Source organism: Crotalus tigris, unplaced genomic scaffold (genome assembly GCF_016545835.1).
Source record: "Crotalus tigris isolate CLP2741 ecotype Arizona unplaced genomic scaffold, ASM1654583v1 scf7180000019007.31208882:3723066, whole genome shotgun sequence".
Taxonomy (NCBI): domain Eukaryota; kingdom Metazoa; phylum Chordata; class Lepidosauria; order Squamata; family Viperidae; genus Crotalus; species Crotalus tigris.
Genome location: NW_024097321.1, coordinates 933736 through 946687, shown reverse-complemented (window position 1 = coordinate 946687; position 12952 = coordinate 933736). Strand labels below are relative to the sequence as shown.

At 40.1% G+C, this 12952-nt stretch overlaps 1 protein-coding gene across 3 annotated transcripts in view; it reads right to left on the bottom strand.

Annotated features, from left to right (window-relative positions):
• Positions 1–480, bottom strand: part of SCAF8 (SR-related CTD associated factor 8) — a 91551-nt gene extending 91071 nt beyond the window's left edge. For all 3 annotated transcript variants that reach the window (XM_039358229.1, XM_039358230.1, XM_039358231.1), the window contains exon 1: positions 270–480. In XM_039358229.1, coding sequence (XP_039214163.1) covers positions 270–299 — 30 coding nt within the window. In that variant the 5' untranslated portion in view covers positions 300–480. The remainder of the gene's footprint in view (positions 1–269) is intronic.
• Positions 481–12952: the final 12472 nt, after the last annotated feature.

Genomic DNA, 12952 nt, shown 5'->3' with positions numbered 1-12952 from the left:
TCGTTTTTCCCTCCTTAATTCCGGCCCTGCTTCGTGCTATACCATCATCAGAACAGTGACTCTCCAGTGGAAGTAGGAAGACGGCCCCCCCACCCGCTCCACTTTTCTTCCTCCCTCGAACAGCCTCCCGTTTCCCCCAACGGCATCTAGGCCTCTCTTCCACCCTAGTAGTATTGCCGAAGAACGGCAGCAACCGCGGCACCCCTCCCTGATCTCGGGCGACAAAAGCCTCTTCCCCCGCATCCCCTCCTCGGAGTCCCAAGACAGACCTCGCTATTAAAAGCTTTCACGGCCTCCATGTTGTGTGGCGGAGGAAAAGGCTTAGAACCGCGCCGAAAGGGGGTTGTTCTCCGCTGGGGTGACGGCGGTCGGCTTCTTTCACGGGCCACCGGGCCTCGTCGCCATGACGGGGTAGCGGAGGGTTAGGGGGGCGGACGGGTCGGGGAAAGGGGGGCTCCTCCCAACTCCGCTGGGCCGCCCCAGGGCAGGCTCGGCTGGCGCTGCAGGGACAAACACGCAATAGCTGCGGCGCGGGCACCAATATGGCGGGCGGGAGGGCTCTTCGCTCGGCAGCGGCGTAGTTCCCTCCGAGAGCAGCCGAGACGCGGGCCAGAGCGGCTCCTAGCAGGCGAGCCCGAGCCGTGGAGAGGCGCGGCGGCCACCAGCGAGCTAGCGGGCAAGAGTGTCTTTTAGGGTTGTCTCCTGGTACCCTAGCGAGGGCTCCGCGAGAGAACGAACTCCCCTCGCAGGAGAAGGGGCGGTCCTGCGGCGGGGTGAGGGATGGCAATACCGGGGTGCGGCGGCCGCCCCCCCTCCTCTCCGACCCGGAGAACGGGTAAAATCGGGAAAGCGAATGGAGTCCTATGCTTTATTTAGCGGTTGAGCCTACTCGAAGATAAAATTGCTGCTTTCTTGTGGATATGCAGGGGAATCTTACTGAAAAGTTGTATGCATAGGAAACAAAGCCTTTCTTACTGAAATATCTTAAACGGCGTTTCGGAAATGGATACTTGCCCTTGCTTGAGGGAACTGGGTTAGCATCGATTATGTATCTCCTACCCCTTTGGTAAAATATTTTACTTGCTTTTGCTTAATCTATCAAAAATCCAAAGTCTGTAAATTTGTTCTCATCCTCTGCCTCGTTTCCTTCTGCAAACCTGTGTAGCCTTAATTTGGGGAAGGGTTGTTAATACAGTTCTAAAATTTAATAAAACCAAACAAAACGCAGCAATCAGTTAACTTACTTAAAAAAAATTTTGAAACTGGCCAACAGCCCTAGACCTCCTGGGTATTTAGGTGCTCACCAGGATGGGTTCTATTCAGCTTGCCATTTGTTGAACTCTACCTAAGTCAGCTCTACATATGTACCCAGTAAATTGTTCATCAGAAACTAGGCATAGCTTTAAGCTAGTATAATTGATTGATAATGGTGCTTAAGAAATGGCCAAAAACATAAGATACTACTGAAGCATAGAAGTGAGGAACCTGTGGCCTTCCTGCCACAGTTGAAATCTAATTTTAAACCTTTTTCTCAACTACTCATAGATAATAATAATAATAATAATAATAATAATAATAATAATAATAAAGTTGGAAGGGACCTTGGAGATCATCTAGCCCAACCCCCTGCTCAGGCAGGAATCCCTATACCATTTCAGACAAATGGCTGTCCAGTTTCTTCTTAAAGACTTCCAGTGTTGGAGCATTCACCTCTTCTGGAGGCAGGTTGTTTCACTGGTTAATTGTTCTAACTGTCAGGAAGTTTCTCCTTAGTTCTAGGTTGCTTTCCCCCTTGATTAGTTTCCATCTGTTGCTTCTTGTCCTGCCTTCAGGCTCCTTGGAAAATAGCTTGACTCCCTCTTTGTGGCAGCCCCTGAGATATTGGAACACTGCTATCATGTCCCCCCTCATCCTTCTCTTCATTAAACTAGACATACCCAATTCCAGCAGCCGCTGCTTATATGCTTTAGCCTCCAGTCCCCTAATCATCTTTGTTGCTCTTCTCTGTACTCTTTCTAGAGTCTCAACATCTTTTTTACATCGTGGTGACCAAAACTGGATGCAGTATTCCAAGTGTGGCCTTATCAAGGCATTGTAAAGTGGTATTAAGAGTTCACATGATCTTGATTCTATCCCTCTGTTAATGCAGCCTAGCACTGTGTTGGCCTTTTTGGCAGCTGCAGCAAACTGCTGGCTGATATTTAAGTGATTGTCCACTAGGACTCCAAGGTCCCTCTCACAGTTACTACTATTAAGCAAGGTACCCCTTATACTATACCTGTACATTTGGTTTTTCTTGCCTAAATGTAGAATCTTGCATTTTTCACCATTGAATTTCATTTTGTTAGATAGTGACCAATGTTCAAGTCTGTCCAGATCCTTCTGTATCTGAAGCCTGTCTTCTGGAGTGTTGGCTATTCCTGCCAGCTTGGTGTTGTCTGCAAACTTGATGAGTTCCCTATCTATCCCCTCATCCAAATCGTTGATGAAGATGCTAAAGAGCACTGGGCCCAGAACAGAGCCCTGGAGCACCCCACTACACACTTCATGTAGATGCAGTTCCATTGAGGACCACACGGCTGATCAGCCAGCTACGGATCCATCTGGTGATGATGCTGTCTACTCCACATTTTTCTATCTTGTCAAGTAGTAGGTTGTGATCTACTTTATCAAATGCCTTACTGAAGTCCAAGTAAATTATATCCATAGCATTCCTCTGATCCACTAATTTTGTCATTTGGTCAAAGAATGCAATAAGATTTGTCTGACATGATCTGTTTTTGACAAACCATGTTGGCTTTTAGTAATGACTTTGTTTGCCTCTAGGTGTTTGCTGATTCGTTGTTTGATTATCTTTTCCAGGATCTTCCCAGGTAAGATCAGGCTGATAGGTCTGTAATTTCCTGGGTCCATTTTGTTTCCTTTTTTGAAGTTTTTTGAAGTTTTGATGTTAAGACTAAAAGACATTCCGCAAAAAACCATCTAGAATCTAGAATGATCACTTGCTTGTCCCACTTGATGCATCAGATGCACTTCAAGCTACTCTATTGTTATTAAGAAAAAAGTCATTTGATACTACTAGTAACAGAAGATTCAGTTATCAGCCCAACTGGTTTCTGTACATAAATGGAGTAAAGAGTCCTATCTTACATCTGCTTGGACCAGCAAATTATCTTTGGCCAGCCAAAATAGTATATTCTATGCCATAATAGCTAAATAGTGTAACAATCAGACCCAAGCTAAGAACTGGATTCAAGATCATCCAGTTGATAAATGCTTTACTATCATATGAGTAATTTACCTACTCTCATTTCCTACTTGAATTAAGGATTCAGCAGGATTGTAAACATGTTTATTAGAGAATACACTCTGTTGCATACATCTGTGTTTTTTTTTCCTAAATAAAGATTACACCAACAATTTTACAGGCAAACCTCTCACAATCTGCAGCAGGGGAATAATGTAAGGCCATCTTTCATGGTTGTTGAGTAGATTATTGACAATGTATGGAAAAAATCCTTAATCATTGATTTACTCTTTATTTGCTGAGCATCATGGTGGCCTAGAGGTGAAGACATTCACCTCACATTCTGGAGGTTGCAAGTTCAATCCTAGGCAGTGATAGATTTTTCTCTATCAGGAAGAGCATCCAGCCAGTAAAAGATCAGTTCCGTTCAGTCATCCTGATTCCAACCCAATAAAAAGGATTATAGGGTCGTAAAAAGAAAAAATAACTACTGTTTATTTGCTAGATTTATGTCCTGTTTTTCTTATATAACACTGCCTCTAATTCCCCCCTCCCCCCACAACTCTGAGGTAGGTTGGGCTAAGAATGATTGTTGTAGCTTACATCTTCCTGAATCTGGATCTCAGCAGTTCTAGTTTTATCATCTTAATCATTAATATCATACTAGGGTATAAAATACAATATTTTATGTTATTTTAGATCTAGATAATACTGTAGGGACATTGATGAAGATAATACAGAATATTTTAAATATTTCATCTGGAGAACAACAGCACCATCTAGTGAATATCTCTGTGGACAGCAATAAAATGTTTATTATACTGAATTTATTATACTATTATTGCATTACAAATTTGATGCCTTTCAAGTTTCAGTATAGTCTATATTGGAACTAAAGGTTTTCAGAAACAATAGCAAAAGAATGAATATACAGCACTTTTCTAGTTTACCTCTTTGTTAAGGAGAAATTATGAAAATTGTTGATTTATCTACATAAAAAATGGAAGGTAAGAAGGCATTATAATTCCATAATTCAGAGCAAGAATGACAAGGAGGAATCCTTTTCCTAATTCAGTTTTGGACTTTAGTCACTTGAAAGTGCACAGAAGACAGTGGTTCATAAAATGGTATTACAGATTGTAAACTAGAATATTTTCTGATTGGAACAGTATATAAACCTTAGTAAATAAATAAACAAAAGTTTGCTGCCATTTCATTTCAAGCAATGATGGGAAGGAAACAATTTTTCTGGCATTTTCAATTAAAGTTATTGCTCTAAGGAATACAAAAACATTTAATATGAGATATTTACTCTTCAACATCTTCATCAACGATTTGGACGAGGGGATAGATAGGGAAATCATCAAATTTGCAGACGACACCAAGCTGGCAGGAATAGCCAACACTCCAGAAGACAAGCTTAAGATACAGGAGGATCTGGACAGACCTGAACACTGGGCACTATCTAACAAAATGAAATTCAATGGTGAAAAAAGCAAGGTTCTACATTTAGGCAAGAAAAACCAAATGCACAGGTATAGTATAGGGGGTACCTTGCTCAATAGTAGTAACTGTGAGAGGGACCTCGGAGTCCGAGTGGACAATCACCTAAATATGAACCAGCAGTGTGCTGCAGCTGCCAAAAAGGCCAACACAGTGTAGGTTGCATTAACAGAGGGATATAATCAAGATCATGTGAACTGTTAATACCATTTTACAATGCCTTGGTAAGGCCACACTTGGAATACTGCATGCAGTTTTGGTCACCACGATGTAAAAAAGATGTTGAGACTCTAGAAATTAGAGTACAGAGAAGAGCAACAAAAATGATTAGGGGACTGGAGGCTAAAACATATAAGGAAAGACTGCTGGAATTGGGTCTAGTTTAATGAAGAGAAGGATGAGGGGGGGACATGATAGCAGTATTCCAATATCTCAGGGGCTGCCACAAAGAAGAGGGAGTCAAGCTATTTTCCAAGGCGCCTGAAGGCAGGACAAGAAGCAGTGGATGGAAACTAATCAAGGAGAGAAGCAACCTAGAACTAAGGAGAAACTTCCTGACAGTTAGAACAATTAACCAGTGAAACAACCTGCCTCCAGAAGCAGTGACTGCTCCAACACGGGAAATTTTTAAGAAGAAACTGGACAGCCATTTGTCTGAAATGGTATAGGGTTTCCTGCCTGAGCAGGGAGTTGGACTAGATGACCTCCAAGGTTCCTTCCAACTTTATTATTATTATAATTATAATTTTTAACTTGTAAATTATATGTAAGAAATTTAATTTCCCATATATTAAATAGTCCCTCTCCTAGACCTTGAAGTTCCAACAAAATTTTCCCATGATAGCTGAGCAAATACACATTAATTCTACTTCTCTACTAGCTGCATCTTTTCTTGCACAGAAGGAAAACAGAATAACCACCTATCCTGTTTTGCAGAAAACTGTCCTGAGAAAGAATAAATGAGACCTGTACCAATCAAAAATGATACATTTAAATAACTATTAAATGGGATGGCAGATCTTTAACATTTTCCATCAGATATAACCTAAATAACAGCAGACTGAGATGTATAATATTTTAGTTTAAATTAGACCCATTGCTTCTACATTTGCACCTGTACATACACATTAGCCTATTCATGAAATTATGTATCCCAATAAAGGTGAATATTTGTAGCTCATGGTTGAAATGAGCGGTCCTTGGTGTTCTCTGACTTTGGTTGTTTTCTTGCAGACGTTTCATTACCCAAGCTAGGTAACGTCATCAGTGCTAGTGAGGAGTGGAGTTGGCTCTCAGTACAAAGAAAACATCCAAGCTCAGAGAGCACCAAGGACCCTTCAATTATGTACATTTTTGGAGTACCATATATTCCGGCGTATAAGGCGACCTGGCGTATAAGACAACCCCCGTCTTCGGCGCCGAGTCACATGCCTAGAAAGTTGTCTTATACGCCAGAAACTACTGTTATTTCCGGTGTATAAGACAACTCGGCGTATAAGACGACCCCCGACTTTGGCGCCAATTTTAATGCTTGCGAAAGTCATCTTATACGCCGGAAAGTACGGTATTAAGCACGTTTCACTTTTTCCAAAAATAGCACTTCTTGATTATTTACTGACCAAGTGCACAAAACAAACAAGCGTTGCCACCATTGTTTATAACAGTTTTAAGGATAGAAGAGATACACGTTCCAATATAGCTTGTCAGCCCAAGTTTCCAGGAGGCCAAAGTTGTCAGTCATTTAATCTGAGAATTCAATGCATCTTGTGGCTTATCTAGAAAATTAAAACTTTCTAATCAATAGCTGGAGTGAAAAAAAAAAGTTCCCCAAATCACCGAATGTTCCTAACTCCGTCTGTTCTCAAATTATCTTGCAGATGATATCCAATGTTGTTATAAGTAAAATCTCCTTCAGTAAAGCCTGACTTCTGGTGAATTTATAGATTCATCCGTACAAGTTTTCTTGACAAAAACTTGAAAATAGTTTGCCATTTCCTTCCTCTGTTACCTTTCCTGTTTAGCTTACAGTCCTAATAGTTCATAGTGGTAACCCATCCAAGTAATAGTCAGCTCTTATCCTGCTTAGCTTTTTGAGACCCACTGAGCTCAGCTATTGTCAACTAGTTGGGCATCATTATTATGCATAATTATGGCAGATGATGTTTTATGCCAGTGCTGCTAGGTAGTCATATATTGTTATTGGAGATGAGATAGAATGAAGTAGGTCAGCCTGGCAGAGCAATCCAACATTCTTGTCCTGTGTGCACCTGTGTACATTTAAGGAAGCATTGTGAGGATTAAAGTAAAAATTGATTGATCAGCAATTTTGTAATATATATCCAGAATTAAGCAGGGCTGCAATTTTATCTTCCCTCTTGGTGGAGTAAGTATGGTAAGACGCTACCTTATAAATTACTATTTTTTCCTTCATTGAAATTGCAAGGAACTCTGTTGTGAATTACCTTTGTGTATTACCTAGAGGGCACAGTCTAGGACAGTGATGGCGAGCCTTTTAGAGAACGAGTGCCCAAAAACTGCCCCCCACCCCGTCCCTGCTCTGCCCTGCCCACTGGGCCACCCACTGCCTCCACGGCTCGCCACAGATCACCCAGGCAGCCCAGCAGCGCCATAGCGGCCATGCCGCCCCTGCTCCACAGCATCATCTGCGCGCAACGGGGCGCAAGGGCAGAGTCTTGTCCCCGCTGCCCAGCTACCATGTCCTTGGCTCTGCTGCTTCATGTGGGCCGCGCTCAGGGGCAACTCTCCGGGTGGGCTGCTTGTGAGGGTCTGTGGGAAGAGGCAGGGCTGGGGAGACAGTGCGTGTGCCCACAGAAGGGCTCCGAATGCCACCTCTGGCACCTGTACCATAGGTTCGCCACCACTGGTCTAGGAATATGAAATGGATAATCTTTTCCTCTACAATGGTGCTCTTTTTTTCTGTCACCCAGTCTTCACAAAAACAACCCTTGAGTTGCAAACATCTAATTATTAAGGGAAGACACTAGTGTGGATTTTTTTTTATCTTCTAGACCAGTTGATGCAGAGTGTGGGAGTGTTTCTGATTAATTATAGTTTTATTTGCTCATATCTGGTCCATTACCCATCCCAGGCATTAAATGACTAACTTTTTGATTCTCTAGAATCAAATGAAAAAGGAGAAGCATAATACAGGTAGTCCTCGACGTACAACAGTTCATTTAGTGACCGTTCAATGTTACAATGGCACTGGGGAAAATGACTTATGACCATTTTTCACACTTACGACCGCTGCCGCATCCCCTTGGTCACATAATAAAAATTCAGATACTTTGCACCTGGTTCATATTTATGATGGCTGCAATGTCCTGGAGTCATGTGATCAGTTTTTGTGACCGTCTGATAAGCAAAGTCAATGGGGAAGCCAGATTCACTTAACAACCATGTTACTAACTTAACAACTACAGTGATTCACTTAACCACAGTGGCAATAAACGTCGTAAAATGGGGGAAACTCACTTAACAAATGTTTCACTTAGCAACAGAGATGTTGGGCTCAATTGTGGTCATAAGTCGAGGACTACCTGTACTGCCAAGTCCCTTCTGTGGCAACTCCTCAGCGCAGAGAGAAGCTATGCTCCTTTCTGCTGGGTTCAGTTTCTGCTGAAGATCTGGACTTGAAGTCTTCATCCACCTTGCAAGAAAACAGCAAGGTGTAGAGCTGCTGGGCAGTTACTCTTTCTCCATCGCCCTTCACTGCCTTGGCAGCTTGAAAACTGAACAGAAAAATGGCTAATGCTTATTTTAAAAAGAAGAATGTGTTGACACAGGTGATACAAAGTTAAGTTGCTGTAGTAATGATTTCTTAGACCATTGCTATGGAGATACACTTGCACGAAGACTTTCCCCATCCATTTGCTATTCTTTGTGAACCATTTGATGTTATTCAGTGAATAGTTTTTTTTAAAATGAGACAATTCACTAATGGATTTCAGGAACTGAAAAGAGCAAAGATAAAGATAACAACCTGAAATAAAGAAACAACCCCCATCACCACCACCAACAACAAAAAAAACCCTTTTAGCATGCAGAAACCAACTCTATTTGAATGTAAACATGCATCTTTAATTATAGATGTATTTTCCATGTAGATGTGGTATTATGTAGATAATACTTTCCAGGGGATTACCATTTTGACTTGGTGGAAGGACTTAGAATTTCCACTAAGTCTGAAAAACACTAGTACAAGGAGGAGGGACCGTTGGCAAGGTCAAAGGGGCTGGGGGCAGAGGGAGACTGTGAGTAATTCACATGGGTCAGGTAGGGCTACAAAGGCATGGAGGAAGCCAGAGAGATGGAGATATAATAGCATTCAAAAAGGATATTGCTAAGTAAATGTTTACCTCAATAACTGACAAGTTCACATCTATTAGAATTAGTGGTAGATTAGTATATTACTACTAGTGGTAAATTAATAGTAAATTTCACTGTTACAAATTTACAACAGAGGCAATGCAAATTACAAAGAAGCTAAATGCATTTTCAAGCAGAATGTAACGCACTACCCAGGTAAAAATTGTAAAAATGGAGGAACGTGGTACTGTAGGATGATTTTGATGAGATAATCACTGTAATGCAAGATATAGTTTTGGGAAAATATTTGTCAATATCTGCTGTTTACACCAAGCAGCATAGAACAGATTCTGCCCTTGGATATAATCAGACGAACATCAGAATATGACTAGTGACACAATAGGAACTTTAAGAGTGAAGGCAATCCAACCTGAGAGAATAGCTGTATGATCCCAAGGAAAGCTGCAGCTGCTTTTTTAAAAAAATGCAGACAATGTTCTATTCATATTCCTATGTTCCTTGATGCATATTTTTGGATCTAAATCTCCATAGCCTGAGTACTTAAAAAACTTTTTATTTCTATGACTCTTTAGAACTTATGAGTGTTATATTTGGTTACTGGTGAGAAAATATGCCTTGTCCTGCTCTTTGCTCAAGCCAGAGTTTTCCCCTCTCAGAGTCCTGTTCTTGGAACTTTTACTAGAACACATTCCCCTCACTATGGTAGCTTTTGCACTAGCATGCAATCATGGTTGGAGTTACCGAGAAGAACATCTGCCAGTAAAATGGCTAATGGAATCTTACAAGGGTCTTTAAATGCAAGGGAAAAACAGTGGCGAGGTCAACATCTGTTTTGTTTACTTTTACTTGTTCCTCATTCCCCCTTTTGATGCAGAACAGTGTTTCCCAAACTTGACAATTTTAAGGCATGAGGACTTCAACTCCCAGAATTCCACAGCCAGCAACGCTGGCTGTGGAATTCTGGGAGTTGAAGTCCACATGCCTTAAAATTGTCAAGTTTGGGAAACACTGATGTAGAAGGTCAAAAGAATCCAAACTGCTGGATTAAATGGGGATTGGATCCAGTCTACTATGACTCATCTTACGTTGCTAAAGCACACCATATTGGAAGGCTTGAAAACTGAAAATAGTGGTTAGCGTGAACCTGATACCTTCTGTTTTACGGTTTATGCAAAATACTATACCATACAATTCTTCCTGGTTACAGCAGTTCTGCAACTCTGCCTCTTAGATATTCTCACATTAGCTGTGGCTAACAGTTACCTAAAATCATTTCAGTGTATATAGCAAGACTGCCCTCGATTCTGATCACTTTTCTGTTGTCCATCATACAAGACAAGAGTTTGCTCTGTAACTTCTCTTAAGGATCTCATATGAATAACCAGAGTGTGGTTCTTGTGTTTTGGCTCTGAGATAGTAGTGTCTGAGTTGATGTATACACTGCAGATTTGAATATTTGTCCTTGAATTCTTATTGCAATGTAAAACCAATATTAGGTCTACATTATACTGTAGCTTCCTGGGCAATAAATACGAATCAGGTGTTTTTATGATACTAACTTCTTCTAATATCCACACTACTATCAGCTACATCCCCAGCGAAACAGAAACTGACTTTTAAAAGACCCTTTCTGCTTGTGCCATTGACTTGTCGGCAGGAAATGCTGTTGACATGACTAAAGAATGAATGGTTGGCAGGCACAGAAAAGTTCTTTTGGTTCCCTTTTTGCCCTATCCATTTGTAATCAGCTTCACATTTACAAAATTCTAGCAGAATGTTGTTTATACAGCTTTGAATGTCAGGTAGTTCTTATTTAAGGGTGAGAACAATGCATCTTTAACAGTGAGGCTAAAGGCCATGACGATTTAAAAAAGCAACCCCATAACACTGGGAACAACTGATGTGTTATTCATTTCCCGGCAACTTTAAAAGAATGTCATTACATGGTTAAAGACTGATTCTCATGGGAGAACTCGCCACTCTGGCCATTCTGAGTTATAGGTCTGAAATGGTAGGAAGGAAAACACCACGAAGTTATACAAAGCTACTCAAATGATAACAAGAAGATATTAATGGCATAAGAATATTAATAGGAGGCTACCTCTAATAGCATCAGAACAGGCGGAAGCACTTAGCCAGTTGTTGATTTATTGATTCCAATTCATCAGTTAGAAAACTCTGCTAGATTCAAAAGTTAAAAAGATCATGCAAGGAAGCAATGGCGAAGTGTTTCCATTTCAGTGCTAAGAACAATGCATGACTTTGTTTATGGAATCACCAGAAGTCTATTTTTATTTGATGCTGTATTTAATTCTGCCAGGAAAGGTGGTTGCTAGCATTTCCTTTTGCCATCTTGGGTGTTAAATTGTTGATAAGACTATGGTGCTTCTCTCTTGGCTCTCCAGGGATGGAGAATGAATACTGATTGATTCATAATCTGTGAATATTACATTACATAGAAATGACATTGCTTAAGGTTTTTTGACACCAACAGAAATTTGCAAAGAGTAAAGACCATCATCTCCAAGCTACTGTGTAAGGGAAGTAGAAACACTGGTGGTATGAGCTATCCTCAAGTGAATTTTCATATGTTTTTCTAGCTGAGACCGCTTTGTTAAAAAAATAAATGTATGGTAAATATAATGAATAATACATGTAATAATAAAAAATAGGAAAGAGTATTAGATATATTTCTCTAGAAACAATGTTAGGTATGTTTGTCATCTTAATAAAAGTGTGTGGGGGGGAATCTAAAACAAAATCTCAAGGAATAGTTGTTCACATGATGGGTTCACCTAATTCACATATAAGAGAAGCATATCTATTTGATTCACTAGGTGGCACTGCTTGTTTTAAAATACAGCAATAATCTATTGTGTACAAAGATGAAAAGGGATCAGAAATGTACAGGGAGGAAAAAGGATGAAAAGAAAAAAAATATCTGTATTGGTTCAAAAAAGGATCAAGGACAAACGACTTTCTAATCTTATTTAGAAAAATTGGGACATGACTCTGATACATTTTGAATAGCAAGATTCAGTCTGAATTTGACAATTTGAATCCTTTTATTCAGTTTGATATAATGAGTCTTCCCAAAATATGATTTGGTTCTGAAACTGATGAATCTTCAGACTGAAGTTTTGCATAGCTCTAATAGTCAAAGTACTTCAATATAATTTCTGTTTGGTAAAATGAAATTGTCTCTCATTCTCTTTGGAAAGAATTGATCCACACTGTAAACTAAGAAGAATACATAGTTTTCACTTGGATTATCCAATATCCGTCAGTCTTGCTCAATCATCTATTATTTCCACCCACTTAAAAGCAGGATACCTCATAAAATATGAAAGCCATTACCTGCCCTGTGAATTCTCAAGGAAGTATAAATAAAAGGGATAAAATGTCACAATGCATTTATAAAAAGCAGAATGACCATGAATAATAAGCTACCTCTTCACAGAAAGGAATTGCAGAGGATAACACAATAGGTAAGGGTGTGTGGGTTCTGCCAGCTTATCAATCTAACAAGTTATACTTTAATGCAAAAGAAAACTATCAGTGTCGAGCCAAAGAAAATTCAGCAACATTTTCCAAGTGGGTGACATATTTAGATGATAATATGCAATACTGAAATTTTTGTATACTTTACTTATTTTAAAACCAGACTTTTCCCAAAAGTCCTATCCAAATGCACAATATGCGATCAGAGTCTTTCTGGATTAGAAAAGCATATAATCCCAAATACGTAAATAAATCTGCAAACTCTTCTGGTACAAATGACAGCACCAGAATACCGTAAGGCATCTTTGACTCAATTAAATACTTAAGCTTAAAACCATTAAGGGATTAAAA